We start from the raw sequence: 15990 nt of genomic DNA, 5'->3' as shown, positions 1-15990 counted from the left end.
GTCCAGCCAGGGCTGCTGGGCTGGTGGGTGGTGAAGGAAGGGTGGGATCATGCACAGCTTCAACGGAAGTAGCACCAGACTGCGTCAGTTTACAGCTCCCGTTACGCTTCTGTGCAGGATTCCATGGGGGGACAGAGGCCGCCAGCCTGCCTGTGACAGCACCGGCAGAGCCCTGCGGGACGCGGAGCACCCACAGGGCTGGGGCGGCCCCTGCTCTTTCACAGCCCCCATCTTGCTCACAGGCTGACATAAGGATGAAAACACTTCCAAGTTTAAAGTTACTTTTTGAACTGCCATTTTTACCACAGCAACCACAGGACTGAGGAGGGACAGCTGAGCAGAGGAGGGAAGGAAAACATTTAGGGGTCACTGTGGGTCCAAGAGCCTCTGAGGTCATGTGGAGGGCAAACCGGCCACTTCCTCAGAGAAGGGGCACTGGAGGAAACCCTCCAGGTACAGACTCCACACCAGTGCCCTCTCCCTGCACCCCTCGGGCCCCCAGCCCTGACACAGTAGGTCTGCCTCCGTGCCCTGGAAGCTGAACCCAGGTGGAAAAGTACAGAGGTCAAAGCCAGGCCAAATGCATGAAAGGTTTACAAATAAATCTAAAGACATGAGACTGATTCATAAGGCATCAGACAGGGGTCACAGAAAGCTTCTCTGCCTCTTGGAGGCACAGGGTGAACTCTTTACTGCAATTTCCACACACCTCTGAAGGTACATTCACACACCCGACTGCAAGTCTGAAGTGAGTCTAGTTCAAGGAGCTGGAAGGCACACGGAAAACCACCAGAGCTCCCCTCTGTGGCCACAGACAAATCCGAGGGTGGGCCGGAGGCCAAGAGCCCAGCCAGCCCGCACCCAGCTCCCCTCCCCACACCACACGCAGTGGCCAGGTGCGGCCGAGCGGCCCACCACTAGACGCAGCAGCAGCAGTGGCGGGCGGGGGGTGGGGCCACTGGGGAAAGCACCCGTCCTTCTCCCAGAAGGCATCTCACCAGCTCGCAAACTCCCAGTTCTGACACCCACAAGTTGAGTGATGCCACCATCTCTTGGGACCTCGGTTTCTTATCTGAAATGGAAGGGCAGTACCTGTCAAGCAGTAACTGGAGCGAACATCACGATAGAGGACGTGCTGAAGAGCAGCCACAGACAGAGCGCCAGGCTAAGCACATGGCACCCCTGCAACCCCTGTGACCAGCAGGGTGGTGGCCAAGGCCCCCACTCCTTCCAGAAAGCTTCTCTGACTCCACAATCCACCCACTGCCCTGAAGAAGGTGTGCACTGTGGTTCAGCTTTGTATTTAATATTCACATGGGTCCCAACGAGTTGTGTGCTTCACCGTGAAAGGGGCCTTCCTGTGGCCACATGGCCTCCTGCCATGGCTGTGGACATGATGGCCACCATGGCTGCCAGTGAATCAGAATAATCAGTCTGCCTGGGAAAGCTCCAGGAGGCGGGGAAGTGGGGGAGGGAGAGCCAGCACTTAGAGCAGGGCTGCTCTGGTGCCTGTACCTCTTCAAGTGGCAGGGGTGGCTACTGAAACTGTGGTCCCTGGGCCCTGCAATCTGGAGGCTCTGATGCAGGGGTGTGATGGAGACTGGGCTGCAGGGGAGTGTCCCCACGGGCAGCTGGCCAAGCTGAGTCCCTCCCCATTCTGCCCTGGGGCCCAAACGCAAGGAAAACCAAGTAGGCAAAGGTCCTGGGATCAAGCATCCTCCAGACTGTCCTAAGGAAGAAAACTGTAAAGGAGGCAGACCCACAGCCCAGCAGCTCTCAGTTCCTCTGAGGAGTGCTCAGACCAAGCCACCGCCTCGCCCGTGAGCACAGACCCTGAGGTGACTCCTCTGGCTGGAGCGCCTTGCCCAGGGGACTGATGAGCCCACAGCTGCCCTCCAGCAAGACACATGAGGGCTACCAGAGCTCTCCCCGCTACACAACTGGGGTGTGACACGCACTGAGGAGCTGGCAGCACGGCCCCCGTGAAGGCAGCTCAGCATAGCTGTGGTCTGGGCTGCCTTTCCAGGAATCTCAGGGCACACAGTGGGAGGACTCCACACACCTGCCGGGGAAGCGTGGGCACAGCCTCTCCACAGGTATCACAGAGGAGAGACCCATGGCCAGTTCGCTTCAGAGCCGAGTTAACTGCATCAGACCTTCCAGATAAGAAGATTCTATCATGTGCTCCGACATGAATGAACCTTGAGGACATATGCTAAGTGAAACAAGCCAGACACACAAGGACAAGTACCATGACCCCACTTACAGGAGGTCCCTGGAGTCCTCAAATCCAGAGGCACAGGAAGTAGAAGGGTGTGTGGTAAGGGTTTAATGGGGACACAGCTTTGGCCCAGGCAGATGGGAAGAGGTCCAGAGAGGGGTGGAGGGGTGGTGGTGGTGGGTACACACCAGTGTGAGTGTGCTTAATGCTGCTCAACTGTAGTTGTTAAAGTGGTACGTTTTGTTGCATATATTTTACCATAGTTTAAAAGCAAACAACAACAACAAATGTTTTTGCCTGGCTTCCAAGAGGAAAAGGAAGAGAAAATAAAATCAAGAGACAGGCTCCCAGAGCCCATTGGCCACAGGCTCCCCTCGCCCCGAGTCTCACTGCCCAGCAACCTCACCTGAGACTGGGGGCTGCTTCCCCTCTGGATGGGGAGCTCCCCCAGGAAAGCCTTCTAGTGACCCCAGCACCACCGCTCAAGGGCAGAGACGCAGAAACAGCAGAGCATAGGGGCAGAAACAAAGGCAGAGGAGAGGGGGAGCCGGCTGGGCTTCCAGACTCTTCCCTCTGTCCTCTCCATAAGAACCAGAGGCCCAGCCCAACTGCTCAGGCTCCCACTTGTCTGTGAGACTGCCCTGAGCCCACCTCACCTCTGCTTGCGTTTGGGAAATTTTTTTTCCTTTTTTGGGCAATTTGCCTCTCCTCCACACCCACCAGTTACAGGGTATGTGGGTGTATCAAGAAAGAAATTTCCCAAAAAAGGAAAAGTGATCCCGAAGGTTAGTCCCATCTCAGAGCTGCCTGGAAGAGAAAGGCAACAGTCACCTCTGGAGTCAAACTAGCCTGAGGCCCCAGACCCAGCAGGAGACCCCACACAGAAAGGTGTCTCCAAGCAGCCCTCCAGGGACCAAAGCCCCTTTCCACTCGGAGTCCCCACCTATGCTCTGAGCCCTCTGGAGTGTGTTCTCTCTCTGCTGAGGAACCACTAAGAGCTTCAAGGCAGTACACACCTAATCCTTCCCCCAGGAGTACCCAGATCCCACCTCCTCCCAGTGCTTAACAGAAGTCCTGCAGCAAAGCACTTACAAAGTTGATGATTTCAACTCAACAATTTTGACAGGACCTGTGCTCCCCAGACCCCAGGTCAGACAGTGCAGAGAGGGGGACCAAGAACTATCGGGGGCCTAGGGACACAGGGAAAAAAGCCAGTTTGTTAGACCACACTTAAGCAAATTAAAACAAATAGTAATACTGTAAATGTAGAAGCCCAAGTAACAATTTGAAACAAACTGTGACTAAGTGTTAAGGGCCTAGCCATAAAATGCTACAATTTATTACATGCAATAGATTAGTTGGAAAGGGATGGGGCAAAACTAAACTCAGGGTGGCACATTAGCAGTGGCTGGGGGTGGCTCAGAGCTGCTGCTCTCGCCAGGGCCCTGCTCCTCTCATCTTGGAGGCCTAGCTAGTGCTTGGATGTGGAGCTGCTGCTCTTGGAGACCAACAACCAGATGGCTGTTACACGGGCCGGGGTGGGGAGGAGGTCTGACTGCCCTGAGCAGCCGTGAGAAGAGGTGCCCGTCTGCTCCCTGGCTGTGAGCTGCACGAGCAGCTCTGCTGGCCCTGCAGCTGCCTGATGTGCAGGACACCCCACAGAAACCCCCACAGCGAGAACAAGCCCAGGCTACTCCACGGGCACACAGCATCCCAGCCAGCACTGCCCTGCCCCACTGTCCCCCCACTCCCGGGAAATCTCACGAGAAGTCCTTCTGAACCTTGTAAGAACAGAGATGACAGCAAGTCAAACATGCTTAAATCTCTTAAAAAAACATAAGTAAGCCACTGACCAGGCCACACAGGGTCTCTGGGCCGGCACTGGTTGTGGGGCCGTCCTGGGCACTGCACGCTGTCTGGCGGCACCTGTGCGCCCTGGCGCCGCTGAGCCTCAGGACGGCAGCTCTGCCGTGCGGCCCTGGAGGCCTCGCACACCAACTTCGGCGCCGTCGCCACCCACTCCAGGTGGAGGCGGGAGTCAGCCGTGAAGAAAGGGCCTCACACAGACCACAGGGTTGGAGAGACCGTTCCAGCCCTGCAAGCCCCACAATGCCAGCCTCCGGAGGCTTTCTCAGAACATCCACCATGGGGGCTTTCCTAAGGCAACAAGGAAACATGTCACTTTACAGGTGCTTCAACACAACGGCTACCGCTCCCTGGCACACAGAGAAATGACACTCCTTTACCCCTGGAGGGGCCGTACGCCTGCACTGAGAGCAGCGCCAGCCAATCCCTTCACCCACGAGCAGGGCCAACTCCTCCACTTGGCACCCACCACCTTCCCCACAGCCCTGCTTTTCCAGGGTTTCCTTCTTCTTGAGTGCAGCACGCCCCACCTCTGCCCAAGCATCTCAGGACGGGCAGGCGGCAGCGAGTGTAGAGGGCACGTGGGGCCATGCAGAACCACCTCTCAGACCAGTGTGTGCTGCGTGTCTACCCAGCGGCCGCCCTCATGCTGTGCAGCTGAGCTGAAGAGACCACAGCCTGTACCAAACCCCAGCTGGACCTAAAGAAAGATTTCCTGATCAAATTATCAGTCTCCAAGCCAAGTCCAGGAACTGTTTTTCAGGATGGTTCATGGTGCACTCCTGCCTGGAAGTCATCCAGTGAACTCCGAGGCCCCTTCCCCACGGTCAGTCTTTGCAGGACTTCAGAGCAGTTAGCCAGGCACAAGGAGGACAAAGTAAACCCCCATGCATCGGGCCCAGCTCCCATCTCAGGGCACCTGCGGGGGTGATGGCCAGGTTGGGAGAACACACGGGGCAGTGCAGTCTCAAAGGACGTGTGTGTCCAGGTGAATCCACTCGCCTGCTCCTGCCGCCAGCAAATTCTACTCTACCCCAACCCCTACAGTGCCACCACCCCAGTACCTCCTGCTGCTCTGGACACAGATGGGGCCACAGCAAAGCCCCTGCAGCCCATCCTTGTTGACAAACATCTTCATCAGAAAGAAAGAAGAAAAAGAAAATTCTCTTTTAGAAGGAAACGAGGCACTAGTCGACACAGAACAAAGTGCCATACCTATCAACTGCATCCTTAGATATCAGACCCGTTAACGTGTCCTCTAAACAAAACGGTGACCACGTGGCATCACAATGATGAGGACCCCCCCACGTGGAAACAGCATTGATGACCTGCTAACGCACCCGTGGTGACAACCACCAAAAATCCATGTGTCCACCGGACTGCAGCGTCCTCTGCTCACACCCCTGCAGCAAGCAGATGCACTCTGAAAGGGTGGGGTCCACCATGCTACATGAATGGGCGTTCCCGAACCGTCCCAATTAAAAACGCTGAGCGCACACACACTCACACGTTCCAATGGACAGGAAAAGGTACTCAGTTTTGGAATTCAGTCACACTTTAGATTAGTCAGGAGAGACCATCTCCTTTAGAGAAAAGGCCAGGAGACAAAATGAGTGGAAAAGAAAAGCCAGAATATTGCACCAGGTTGGTAAATATCCCTCCAGCCCAGGAAGCAAACTAGGCAGGTGGCAGGACAGGACGGGGCCTGCACACCCAACTTAGCGACAGGAACACCAACCCCGTGGCCAGGAGGCCTCTGAACAATGAATCGGATAAGCGACACCAATTATAGCCACAGACCTGAGAGGAGCCTGGGCCAGGGTAGGGGGGTCTGCAGAGCCTGGCGGGCACAGGCCCACGCAGGGCCACCCCACCCACCTGCCCTGCAGCCCCTCCACTTCTTACTGAGGGGCTCCTTCTCCCTAAACAGAAAGGACCTCCTCCCTCACTACTGACTCTCACCCGTGGCCACAGAAGGTACCTCAAAGCAAAGGTCAGGGCCGTTAAGGGCCACCGCAACTAGCTGCCACACGTGCTTCAAAACTCCAGGCTTCGGAGCAGAAGCCGCAGTGAGAGCACAGAGCTGGAGAGGCCTGGCAAAGGCTGGGGCAGGGTGGGGTGGAGAGCTCACTTACCATCTCGTCCAGGGCATAGCGCAAGAGGCCGTGCTCGTAGAGGATGAAGAACCGGCGCTGCCATTTCTGCAACAGAACACAGAGGAGTTGGGAGGGTTCTGGCCGCCTCCTCACGCGGAGCCCCTGCACCGGAGGCTGTCACCTCAGTGACAGGCCTGCCACTGAGGCCTGCGGGCAGCACAGCTTCCACTTCCGGGGCCCCGGGGTGGAAGAGCAGGGCCTCGTCAGTCAGGACTGGGCCAGCAAGAGGCCCAAACCCAGCATGTCTCCAGTTACTGAGGCTGAAAAAGCTGCCTGGTCTGTTTCAATTTGCGAGCTCTCCTGAGCAGGAGCCATGCCCGGATCAACTTTCTCTATTCCTCATGTACCAAGCACAGGGCTTATTACAATACGTGCGAATTCATAATTTGTTGAATTACCTGACCTGATTATGGGATAACCTGAGAATTGCTAGGCACTGATTCCCCACTTCTGGGAACATCTGGAAAAGTGATATAAAAGGGTTGTTCCAGCGAGCCACAGGGAGTGTAAGAAAGGGGAAAGTGAGCCAGGCTCCAAGATTCACTGAGGAGGAGAGAAGTAACAAAAATCAAAACTGAGGAGGGGCAACCAGTGGGAATGGTTCTGATATCCAGGGAGGGACTGACCAGAAAAAGGGGCCCCTCCCCGCCCTCTACCCAAAGGCCAGGCCACCGGGGCTGATGGAAGCCCAATGGCACTGACATGGGGATAGAGAGGCCCTCCCTTTGAATGTGTGGGGGCAGGGGGCGTGTCTAGAACATGAGACTGTTGGGCCCCAGATCTCAGAGCTCGTCACGAAGACCCATAATCTATCTTCAACAAGTCCAGCAAAATTCATACTTCTACTAGCAATAAGGCCACAAGAATGAACTAAAAAAAAAAGAATGAACTAAAATATCATGGCTCTTTAGTTTGGACCAGAATTATATCATTTATAATAATGATTTTCCCATCAGAAGCTGGAAATGGCAATTCTATTGCCATTTAGTGACCTAAATACGAAATAGGAGAAAGGGCTGCCCCCCAGTTACTGCAGCCACTGAACACAGTAGCTCCCGTGGTCTTCACACCTGGGTGGCAGGCACAGGGCACTCACATGGCCTTGCAAGAGGGCCTGCAGAAGGCTGGGCCACCTGGGCCCTTCCCAAGAAATATTCCCAAGGCTCCTGTGCTGCTGCTGCTGCTAAGTCGCTTCAGTCGTGTCCGACTCTGTGCGACCCCATAGACGGCAGCCCACCAGGCTCCCCCGTCCCTGGGATTCTCCAGGCCAGGATACTGGAGTGGGTTGCCATTTCCTTCTCCAATGCATGAAAGTGAAAAGTGAAAGTGAAGTTGCTCAGTCGTGTCCGACTCTTAGCGACCCCATGGACTGCAGCCTACCAGGCTCCTCCATCCATGGATTTTCCAGGCAAGAGTACTGGAGTGGGGTGCCATTGCCTTCTCCAAAGGCTCCTGTGAGTTGTTTTTAAAATTAAAACCCATTCCAGAGGAAGCCTGAAGACCCCAGATACAAGGCATGTTCTACGGGTACCACGGCCCCATCCCAGAGTGTGACACTCTGGCTGGGGCAGCAGAGACCCAGAGGGGAGAAGAAGCCCTCCAGAATCAAGGGATGGCAGGGGTGGGCGGCAGTTCCCGGAGGAGCATATGTGGAAGAGGAAAGCAAGCTCTAACTGGAGCCAAATCCAAGGGGACCTCTGACAGAGGAATAAGCACTGACTGGGGTGCTGCTGGTCTGACATCTCCCTGCTCCTCTCACACCTGCTTGAGCAGCAGCCTGTGTTCAGCAGAACCCGGCCCCCAGGGGCTGGGTGCCCAGCAGAGATGGGACAGAAGCCAAGTGGGCCCTGGAGGCCACCTCCCTTCACTTGTGTTCATCTGTTGAGCCCCCAGATGGGCAGGAAAGGAGGAGAAGAGATGGGCTGCAGGAGCAGGACCCCAACACTGAAGCAACAGGGAACCTAAAGAGCACAATGCAAACATGTGCTGAACTGCCCTCTGACCTTTTCCATTTAACTGTTTCTACAGCTGACTCACAGAACAGGTAGCATTCTTTTGAATGAAAGGCGAGGTGCAACTATGTGTAACTGAGGCTGTTCCTGTGGGCTCTGCAAGCTCACTGAGTAAGGGTTTCCTGTGGATCCTACCATCCTAGGACCCACAGCTCACTTCCCTCCTCCCACAGTCCATCTGCCTCAGAGCACCCTCTCTGGTGAGTCCTCCCCCAAGAATTCACTCTGAAGTCCTTACCCGAGACCGGTGCACTGGGTTGTCGAAGTCCGTCCCATCTGGAGCCAGGAGCAGCCAGCCGCCATAAATGGGCTTTGCCTAGAGGAGAGAAAGAGGGCCGCTCATCAGTGACCTTGGACAGGTTCAATGGGCAAGCTGATGCCAAGCTGACAAGTGTCTGCTGGAAGAGAATCCACCTCTGCTCCAGGCCCTCCACACATGCACCCACTCCCAGCAGGAGACACACTGGGGAGCAAGAGGCTCCAGCAGGCCGGGAGCGCCTGCTATGGAGACAGGAGCATGAAACCCAGCAGGAGTCCAGACAAATGGAGAACACAAGGCTCCTAGGAGCGGACACCGCCCCGCAAGTTTCTGATCAAGCCACCAGGGTCACATTCTTCATCACCACGTGAACTCCCGGCACCAGGGAGAGCCTGTGACCAGCACGGCCAAAGGCCCTCGTCCTGAGGGCACAAAGCCTGGGAGCAGAGACACTGCTTCAGCCATCGCCACGAGCATGGCCAGAGAATTGCCAACTCGCCAGCTGCATGACCTTGCTGAAAACCTTTCCAGTTTCATCTTCACATGCGAAAGTGAGTATGACAACAGGTGCATCTGCACCTCATGAATCTTATGTGAGGATTGGTGAAACACAGCCCAGCACAGGAAGAAAATGGCAAGGCCGCTGGGAACAGTCTGGCAGTTCCTCAAAAGGTTACACTTAAAATCCCTATGGCCCAGAATCCCACTCCTAGGTGTACACAAACCCAAGAAAACTGGGAGCAAGTGCTCAAATAAAAACCTGGATGTGAATGTTCACAGCAGCACCATTCACAATTACCAAAGAGCAGAGACAACTCCAGTGTCCATCAGCAGATGGAAAATGTGGCCCATCCATTCACTGAAACGGCATCCAGCGATACAAAGGCATGAAGTGCTGACACGCTCGCTGCAACACAGCTAAACCTTAAAGACCTTATGCTAAGTTAAGAATACAGACACAAATGACCGCAAATTGCATGATTCCACTTACATGAAAGGACCAGAATAAGGAAATCACAGAAAGAGGAGGCAGGTGAGTGGCTACCAGGATGTCGAGGGAGCAGGAAATGGGGAGAGGCTGGTAACAGGTGTGGGGTTTCTTTGGGGGTGATGAAAATGCTCTGGAATTAGACAGTGGAGTTATTTGCATGAACTTGTGATTATGCTAAAAATTACTAAATTGTATGCTTTAAAAGGGCTTCCCTGGTGGCCCTGTCAATGAATTGACAGAGAATTCTCCTGTCGAGAATTCTTGACAGAACTCTGTCAATGCAGGAGATCCAGGTTCAATTCCTGGTCTGGGAAGGTCCCTTAGAGAAGGAGACGGCAACCCACTCCCTATTCTTGCCTGGAGAACCCCATGGACAGAGGAGCCAGGCAGCTGCAGTCCAGGGGGTCACAAAAGAGTTGGATACGACTTAGAGACTGAACAACAAATGCTTTAAAAGACTGAATTTAATTTTATGGTATGTCAATTATCTGAAAAATTGTATAAGAGAGGGGAAAAAACAACCTGAGTACAGTGTCTGGCCTAAAAAGCCTTAATAAATGATGGCTAGTTTTGTATTTCTTACATCCAAAGAGTGCCCCTCCCCCGAGACCCCGGCAGTAGGCATTCAACAGGGGTTAAAGGATGAAGACACCAGACTCCGCCTCCCTGTGTGGCCACACCAGACCTGAGAGCAGGCAGCTGAGGCACGAACAGCAAAACAAATCAAAACCCAAACCTTCCGCCTGCTGTCTACACACAGACTACCCTAGGGTCCTCTTAGCATGCGCTTTACTCAACATTTACATATTGGGAGGCCCTGTCACATCAACTCATTTTGAAAAGCTGTAGAATCTGTGACTCGCAGAGGGGAGGTCAATTGCCAGAGGTCACAGAGCATGCGGGTGAGCATGTCTAGGCTCCCGCAGGGCCCTGAAACCCAGGGAAAGCACTGGCTTCTCCCCGTGAACAGAAAGAGGGGTTTCGGACATGGGGTATGGAGTAGGCCGAAGGAAGGAAGCAAGACTGGCTTTGATGAAACATGGAAGTGGGTGCTGGCAGGGAACCAGGAGTTAGAGGGACATAGCCCAGGACTGTGGAGTATGTGGGATGAAATACTGCCTGGGAAAGCAGAAGCAAAGAGAACAGAGGTCTGTTTTCTCAGCAAGCACCAGAGGCACCCAGCCATCCCCTAGGCAGACAAGCACACTCGGCCTCTCTCTGCCCCACTGGGAGATGCACACATAGGACAGACGGGTTGGCACTGGGGGCTGACCCCTTGTACCCCAGCCAGGTGACTCCCCACCATGGCCATGGGTGCAGGTCTCTGGCCTGTGACATCAGGAGGTTAGAGCCCAAGGCCATGTCTCCTCAGTTTCTGTCTGGCTTCCATCACATACCACCCTCCCCTTTTCTGGCTCCAGGGCTTTGGGGTGACCACATTGTCAGCTACACCTACCTGTCCTCTCCTCAAAGGGGCAGTGAGAGACATGGGCTTGGCCAGGGCCCTCAGAACCTGGCCGGCAAGCAGCATCATTATTCGCTCAGCAAACATCTCCTCGGCGAGCCTACCAGCACCCACTTCATCTGGTGTGACTTCCTTATACGAATCACCCCAAAGCAGACCCCACCCGGGTGAGTAGGGCGTCCTGAAAGGTGGGAAGGCTGGGCCAGTGGAGGGCATGGGGCAAGAGAAAAGGGCTCCAGCAGCCCAGTAAGTGGGCAGTGTTCTGCAGGAGCGTTTACCAAGGCAAACCCTACTGACAAAGGGCAGCTGGGGCTGCCCAGGACAGAGGGGACGGACGGGCTGTCGGGGGTGATGGCTACAGGTAACAGGGTTCCTTTTGGGAAGATGACAGCATTCTCAAACTGACTGTGATAATAGCTGCACATCTCTGGGACTACATTAAATCACTGAACTGCACATTTTAAATAGGTCAACTATATATGGTATGTGAGTTTCATCTCAATAAAGCTATTAAAAAAAAAAATCATTTACCAAGGCCTATGTCAGGCAGTGGGGAAGCAGAAATAAATAAGAAACTGCTCCCCTTCCATGGGTTCACAGTCCACAGCAAGCGAACAGGGAACAAATGGCCTGTGAGGAGGCAGCGGTTGGGGAGGGGAGCACTGGTGATCATGGGCACAGCTGAAGCGAAGGCAGAGGCAGGAGCCCGTCCACCAGCGGGGCTGCTTCAGCTGCCACACGCCCTCAACTCGTCAGCGCCTCTCAGTGAGGCCTCCAGACCCGGAACCCCTTCCACAAGCCTGGAGAGCCGCACCCGGGGACGCGCTCTGAGCCTCCTGCTCCTCAGGGAACCTCAAGCTAGACATGCCCACCTGCCCTCGGTCCACAAGAAGGGTGCCCCAGACATCTCAGAGGGTCTAAAAATGGCAACAGCCGACCTGGCCATGCCGGCGAGTCCAGAAGCGCCCCGCACAGCCTCTGTACCCACAGGAGAGGTTTACAAGCCACAAGCCAGAGCTTTGTAGGGCAGCATCCCTCCTGTTCTTGCCTACCTCCCCTGGGAGCCCCCAGTGACCTGACATACAGACTCTGGTGACCCCAAAGGCAGCTGGCACAGGAAGTGGGCTCTAGAAACTCCTAGTGGCCTGTAGTTTTGTTGCTGTCTTCTGCCTGGGTGACTGGGGTTTACTTTAAGGGGCAGGGGGACAGGAGAAGCAGGTAACTTCTTGATACTGAGGGCCCAAAGGATGGGACTTCGGGAGTTCTGTTTCAAGCAGGCCACCGGGAGGAAGCCCACTGGTCCAGTCCCTGTGCAAAAGTCACCATTTGGGACCACCCGCTAGGCCTCTCCCCCTTCCATTAAACTCAGCCCCGCCTCACACACCAATAAACCAGAGGCTGCACCTCCACTGACCTCTGGGAAGAGGCTGCTTGCTGCTGGCTGTGGCATCCTCCTCAGCCCAAAGCCCTTTCGAAAATGCTCACTTGACATTTCTGCTTCAAGATGGGGTGGATGTAACGTCCCTATGCCTCCCACTAAGCACAAATAAAAGCCTGGACACTGTATGTTAGACAAACCTAAGGAGACTTGAAAAGCAGGAGAGAAGGCTGCAGAGGGGCTGGGCGCTCAGGAGCCGAGGCACCGCCGGGGGGTGTGCAGCCCGGGTTTCTTCCGGCCTCACTGTCCCAGATTGGGGTCTAGAAGAGAGGCCACACGGAAGCGCCAACAGGCACAGACAGAAAAAGCCTCAGGAAAGACTCTCCCTAGTCGAAGAACCAGGGAAGGGACAACTTGGAAAAACAGAGAACTCTTCCAGAGTAACCAGCCTACCCCAGTCGGACAGAAGAGACACCACCACACTCCCACCCTCCGCCAGCAGAGGCCAGACTTCCAGAGACTTCCTACTCAGTAGGGCGAGGTCTTGGGACAACAGGCAGGGGCCTGGGACTGCCCTGCCCCGCCAGCAGTAAAGGTCCCCTCCCTCTCCCTGCTATCCGAGGAGGACACCTGAGGGGCTGCACCCCGCCCCCTACGGCAGCAACCACGCACCTCCTGCCTCAAGTGTCCATGGAGCCCAGTGAGGAGTCAGACTCCTACTTCCACTGAGAGGCAGGAGGCAGCAGCCCTGCTTCCCCCGCTGGGCAGTGCTAGAAAAACCTGACTGAAAGAGAAAGGTCAAACACAGCCCAAAGTCACCTGGCGTGACACAAAACTGACCAGGTTGAAAAATCACCATGATACCAAGAACCAGGACAGTCGATGCCAACACCAGGGTGTCAGGCATGTCAGAATTATCTAATGGAGGTTTAAAGCAACCATGCTACATGGTTCAACAAGAAATTATGAACATGCTTGGAATAAATGAAAACTCAGAGAGCCTGAGCAAAGAAACAGAAGCTGTAAGAGCCAGGTGAAAATTCTGAAACTGAAAAATACAATAACTAAATCAAAAGCTCAATGGATGGGATCAAAAAGCAGAAAGATGGGAACAATGGAATGAATCAGTGAGCTGGAAAACAAAAGAACAGAAATTGCACAGACAACACAGAGAAAACAGACTGAAAAATAAGAGAACAGTCTTAGGGACCTGTGGGACTGTAACAAAAGACCTAACATCTGTGTGGCCAGAATCCTGGAAGGAGAGAAGGGTTAAAATATTAGAACTTCCCTGGTGGTCCAGTGGCTAAGATTCTGAGCTCCCAATGCAGGGGGCCCAGGTTCGATCCCTGGTCAGGGAATTAGATCCCACTTGCCGCACCAAGAGCTACCATGCTGCAACGAAGATCGAAGATCCCACGTCGTGCAACGAAGACTCAGCACAGCAAAACAAGTATTTTCTAAAAGTACTACTTACAATCATTAAAAAAAAATGAAATACTGGACCTCCCTGCTGGTTCAGTAGATAAGAATCCATCTGCCAATGCAGGAAACATGGGTTTGATACCTGGTCTGGGAAGACTCTGCATGCCACAGGGCAACAAAGACCACGTTCCACAACTGCACACCCAGAGCCGGTGCTCTACAACAAGAGAAGCCACAGTAATGAGAAGCCCAAGCACTGCAAGGAAGAGGAGCCCCTGCTGAGCGCAGCTAGAGAAAGCCGGGGCACAGCACCCAAGACCCAGAGCAGCCATAGATAAGCAAACAAACACCCAACTACAACATAACCCAGGAACCGCATTCCTGGACACATTCCAGAGAAACAAAAGCTTACACTTCACAAAAACTGTATGTCAGTAGTTACTGTCTCTTTTATTTGTAAAGGCCAACAAAAACCTGGAAGCAATGCAGATGTCCTTCAGCGAATGGGTGGTTAATCCATGCACACTGCGGAATACTACTCAGCAATTAAAAGGAAACAATTGGTGATATACGCAACTTGGATGAGTCTCCAGAGAATTAGGGTGAGTGGAAAAGTTAACCCTGAGGTTACGTGATGTACGAATCCACTGACACAACATGCCTGAAATGTGGAATTTCTAGACATGGAGACAGACTTGCAGCTGCTAGGAGTTAAGGAGGCAGCAGAGGTAAGAGGACAGGAGGACTGTGAAATGTCCTGTAGTTTTATTAACATAAGATGCAGCCACTGGGGGAAACTGGGTAAAGAATACACAGGATCTCTCTGGATTGTATCTTACATCTGCATGCAAAACTACAATGATCTCAAAATAAAAATTTTAATTAAAAATAAAAAGCCAAAAACCTATTACTTTCGGATACTTGCTCCACACACACAGGCATATGCCCCCCCAGAAGAGGACCCACTACAACCCAAGAGCAAAAAGGCTTAGCCACGAAGACTTCTGCAGTCCACAGGGGCCAGCCCCAGGCCAAGCAGCCTGCCATGGCCTCAGCTTCTCCTGAGGCCACAGGCACACGCAGTTTCTGAAGGCTGTCGACCGGACCATGGCGAGCTTCTTCGTCCCCTTCCCCCTGCACCACCCTCCCGGGGCAGGCCTGGGTTCCATCAGGCCAAGTGGGTGGGGCTGCAGGCAGGGAAGGAGCAAGCACCTGGCCTGCCTTACAGAGCATCACCCAGCTGCCACCCTGATGCTGCCCGGACACCTCCAGGCCTCTGGACACAGCTGTCCAATCACAACCAGCCCTACGGCGTCCAGGCATTACATGCTGGGCTCTCAGCTTCACAGGGCCCATCTGAGGCTCAAAGAAAGGAGACGTTTGTGAGAGACTTCTGACAGGCTGCGAAGCTCGCTCTTCTGTCCCCTCAGATTCACCTGCCCCAGAGCACAAGGGGCCCTGAGAAAAGCAGACACATCCCACAGTGTGGCACCCACAACCATCCATGCAGAAATGCGGGTACCACCTTCCCACCCCTGTCATCCTAAAGGCCCCCCACACAAGCTCCTCTCCTCCATGGGCAGGAGTAACCCCTCGTCTCTACGCAGGTCCCTTCAAGTAGAGTAACCAACCCAGAGCCAGCTGCTTACCGAGAACTTACTGGGGCTCCCCTCCTCCAAGCTGTGCCCATACTCACACCTCCCGTGAACAGAAAACTGTCTTCTGGCCTCGGGGCTCTGCATACACAGGCCTCTGCAGAGAGGAAACCCCCCCCTGCAGCAAAGCCCTGCTTACCCCCAGGCCCTTCTCCAAGCCCCCCACCCCCCGCCATCTCCAGCCCTTCTGCTTTCACATCCCACCTTTGTTCAGCAAGGTGCCCAATGCAAAGCAGGGCCACCTGACACGTGAGTCGGTGGACACACTGAGGCAGCACTCAGCTGCTCCCCACTTGTCCTCCAGGTGCTGCTGCAAGGCCTCCGAGCCAGGACAGGGTGAGCCCAGGCCACACCTCTACCTTCCACACACAGAGCCCAGTCACCAGGAGGAACCTGTCCATCCCTGACACCAAGGGACAAGCTGAGCGCTGAGGAGCACGTGGACAGGCTGGCCTCCAAATGTCCTCCCTTTCCTGAATCCAATCCCCACCAACACCGCGTGCGCCATGGTGGCCCTGACAGAAAGCAGAGACGACAAAGGAAAGCCGGCACTCTCGGAGCA

General features: G+C 54.5%; 1 protein-coding gene across 9 annotated transcripts in view; it reads right to left on the bottom strand.

Moving 5' to 3' along the window:
• The window catches only part of MPRIP (myosin phosphatase Rho interacting protein), an 89285-nt gene that overhangs the window by 57898 nt on the left and 15397 nt on the right, over positions 1-15990 (bottom strand). For 8 of the 9 annotated variants that reach the window (XM_055576285.1, XM_055576284.1, XM_055576283.1 and 5 more), the window contains exons 2-3: positions 8494-8571; positions 6223-6288 (exon numbers count right to left, since the gene is read on the bottom strand). In XM_055576285.1, the coding sequence (XP_055432260.1) occupies positions 6223-6288; positions 8494-8571 (144 nt within the window). Of the gene's footprint in view, positions 1-998; positions 1073-6222; positions 6289-8493; positions 8572-15990 lie in introns of all 9 variants that reach the window. The other variant, XM_055576286.1, reaches the window with a different exon arrangement.

The sequence above is a fragment of the Bubalus kerabau genome, chromosome 4 (assembly GCF_029407905.1).
Source record: "Bubalus kerabau isolate K-KA32 ecotype Philippines breed swamp buffalo chromosome 4, PCC_UOA_SB_1v2, whole genome shotgun sequence".
Classification (NCBI taxonomy): Eukaryota; Metazoa; Chordata; class Mammalia; order Artiodactyla; family Bovidae; genus Bubalus; species Bubalus kerabau.
The sequence above is the reverse complement of the archived record's forward strand: the minus strand, read 5'-3'. Positions and strand labels throughout refer to the sequence as shown.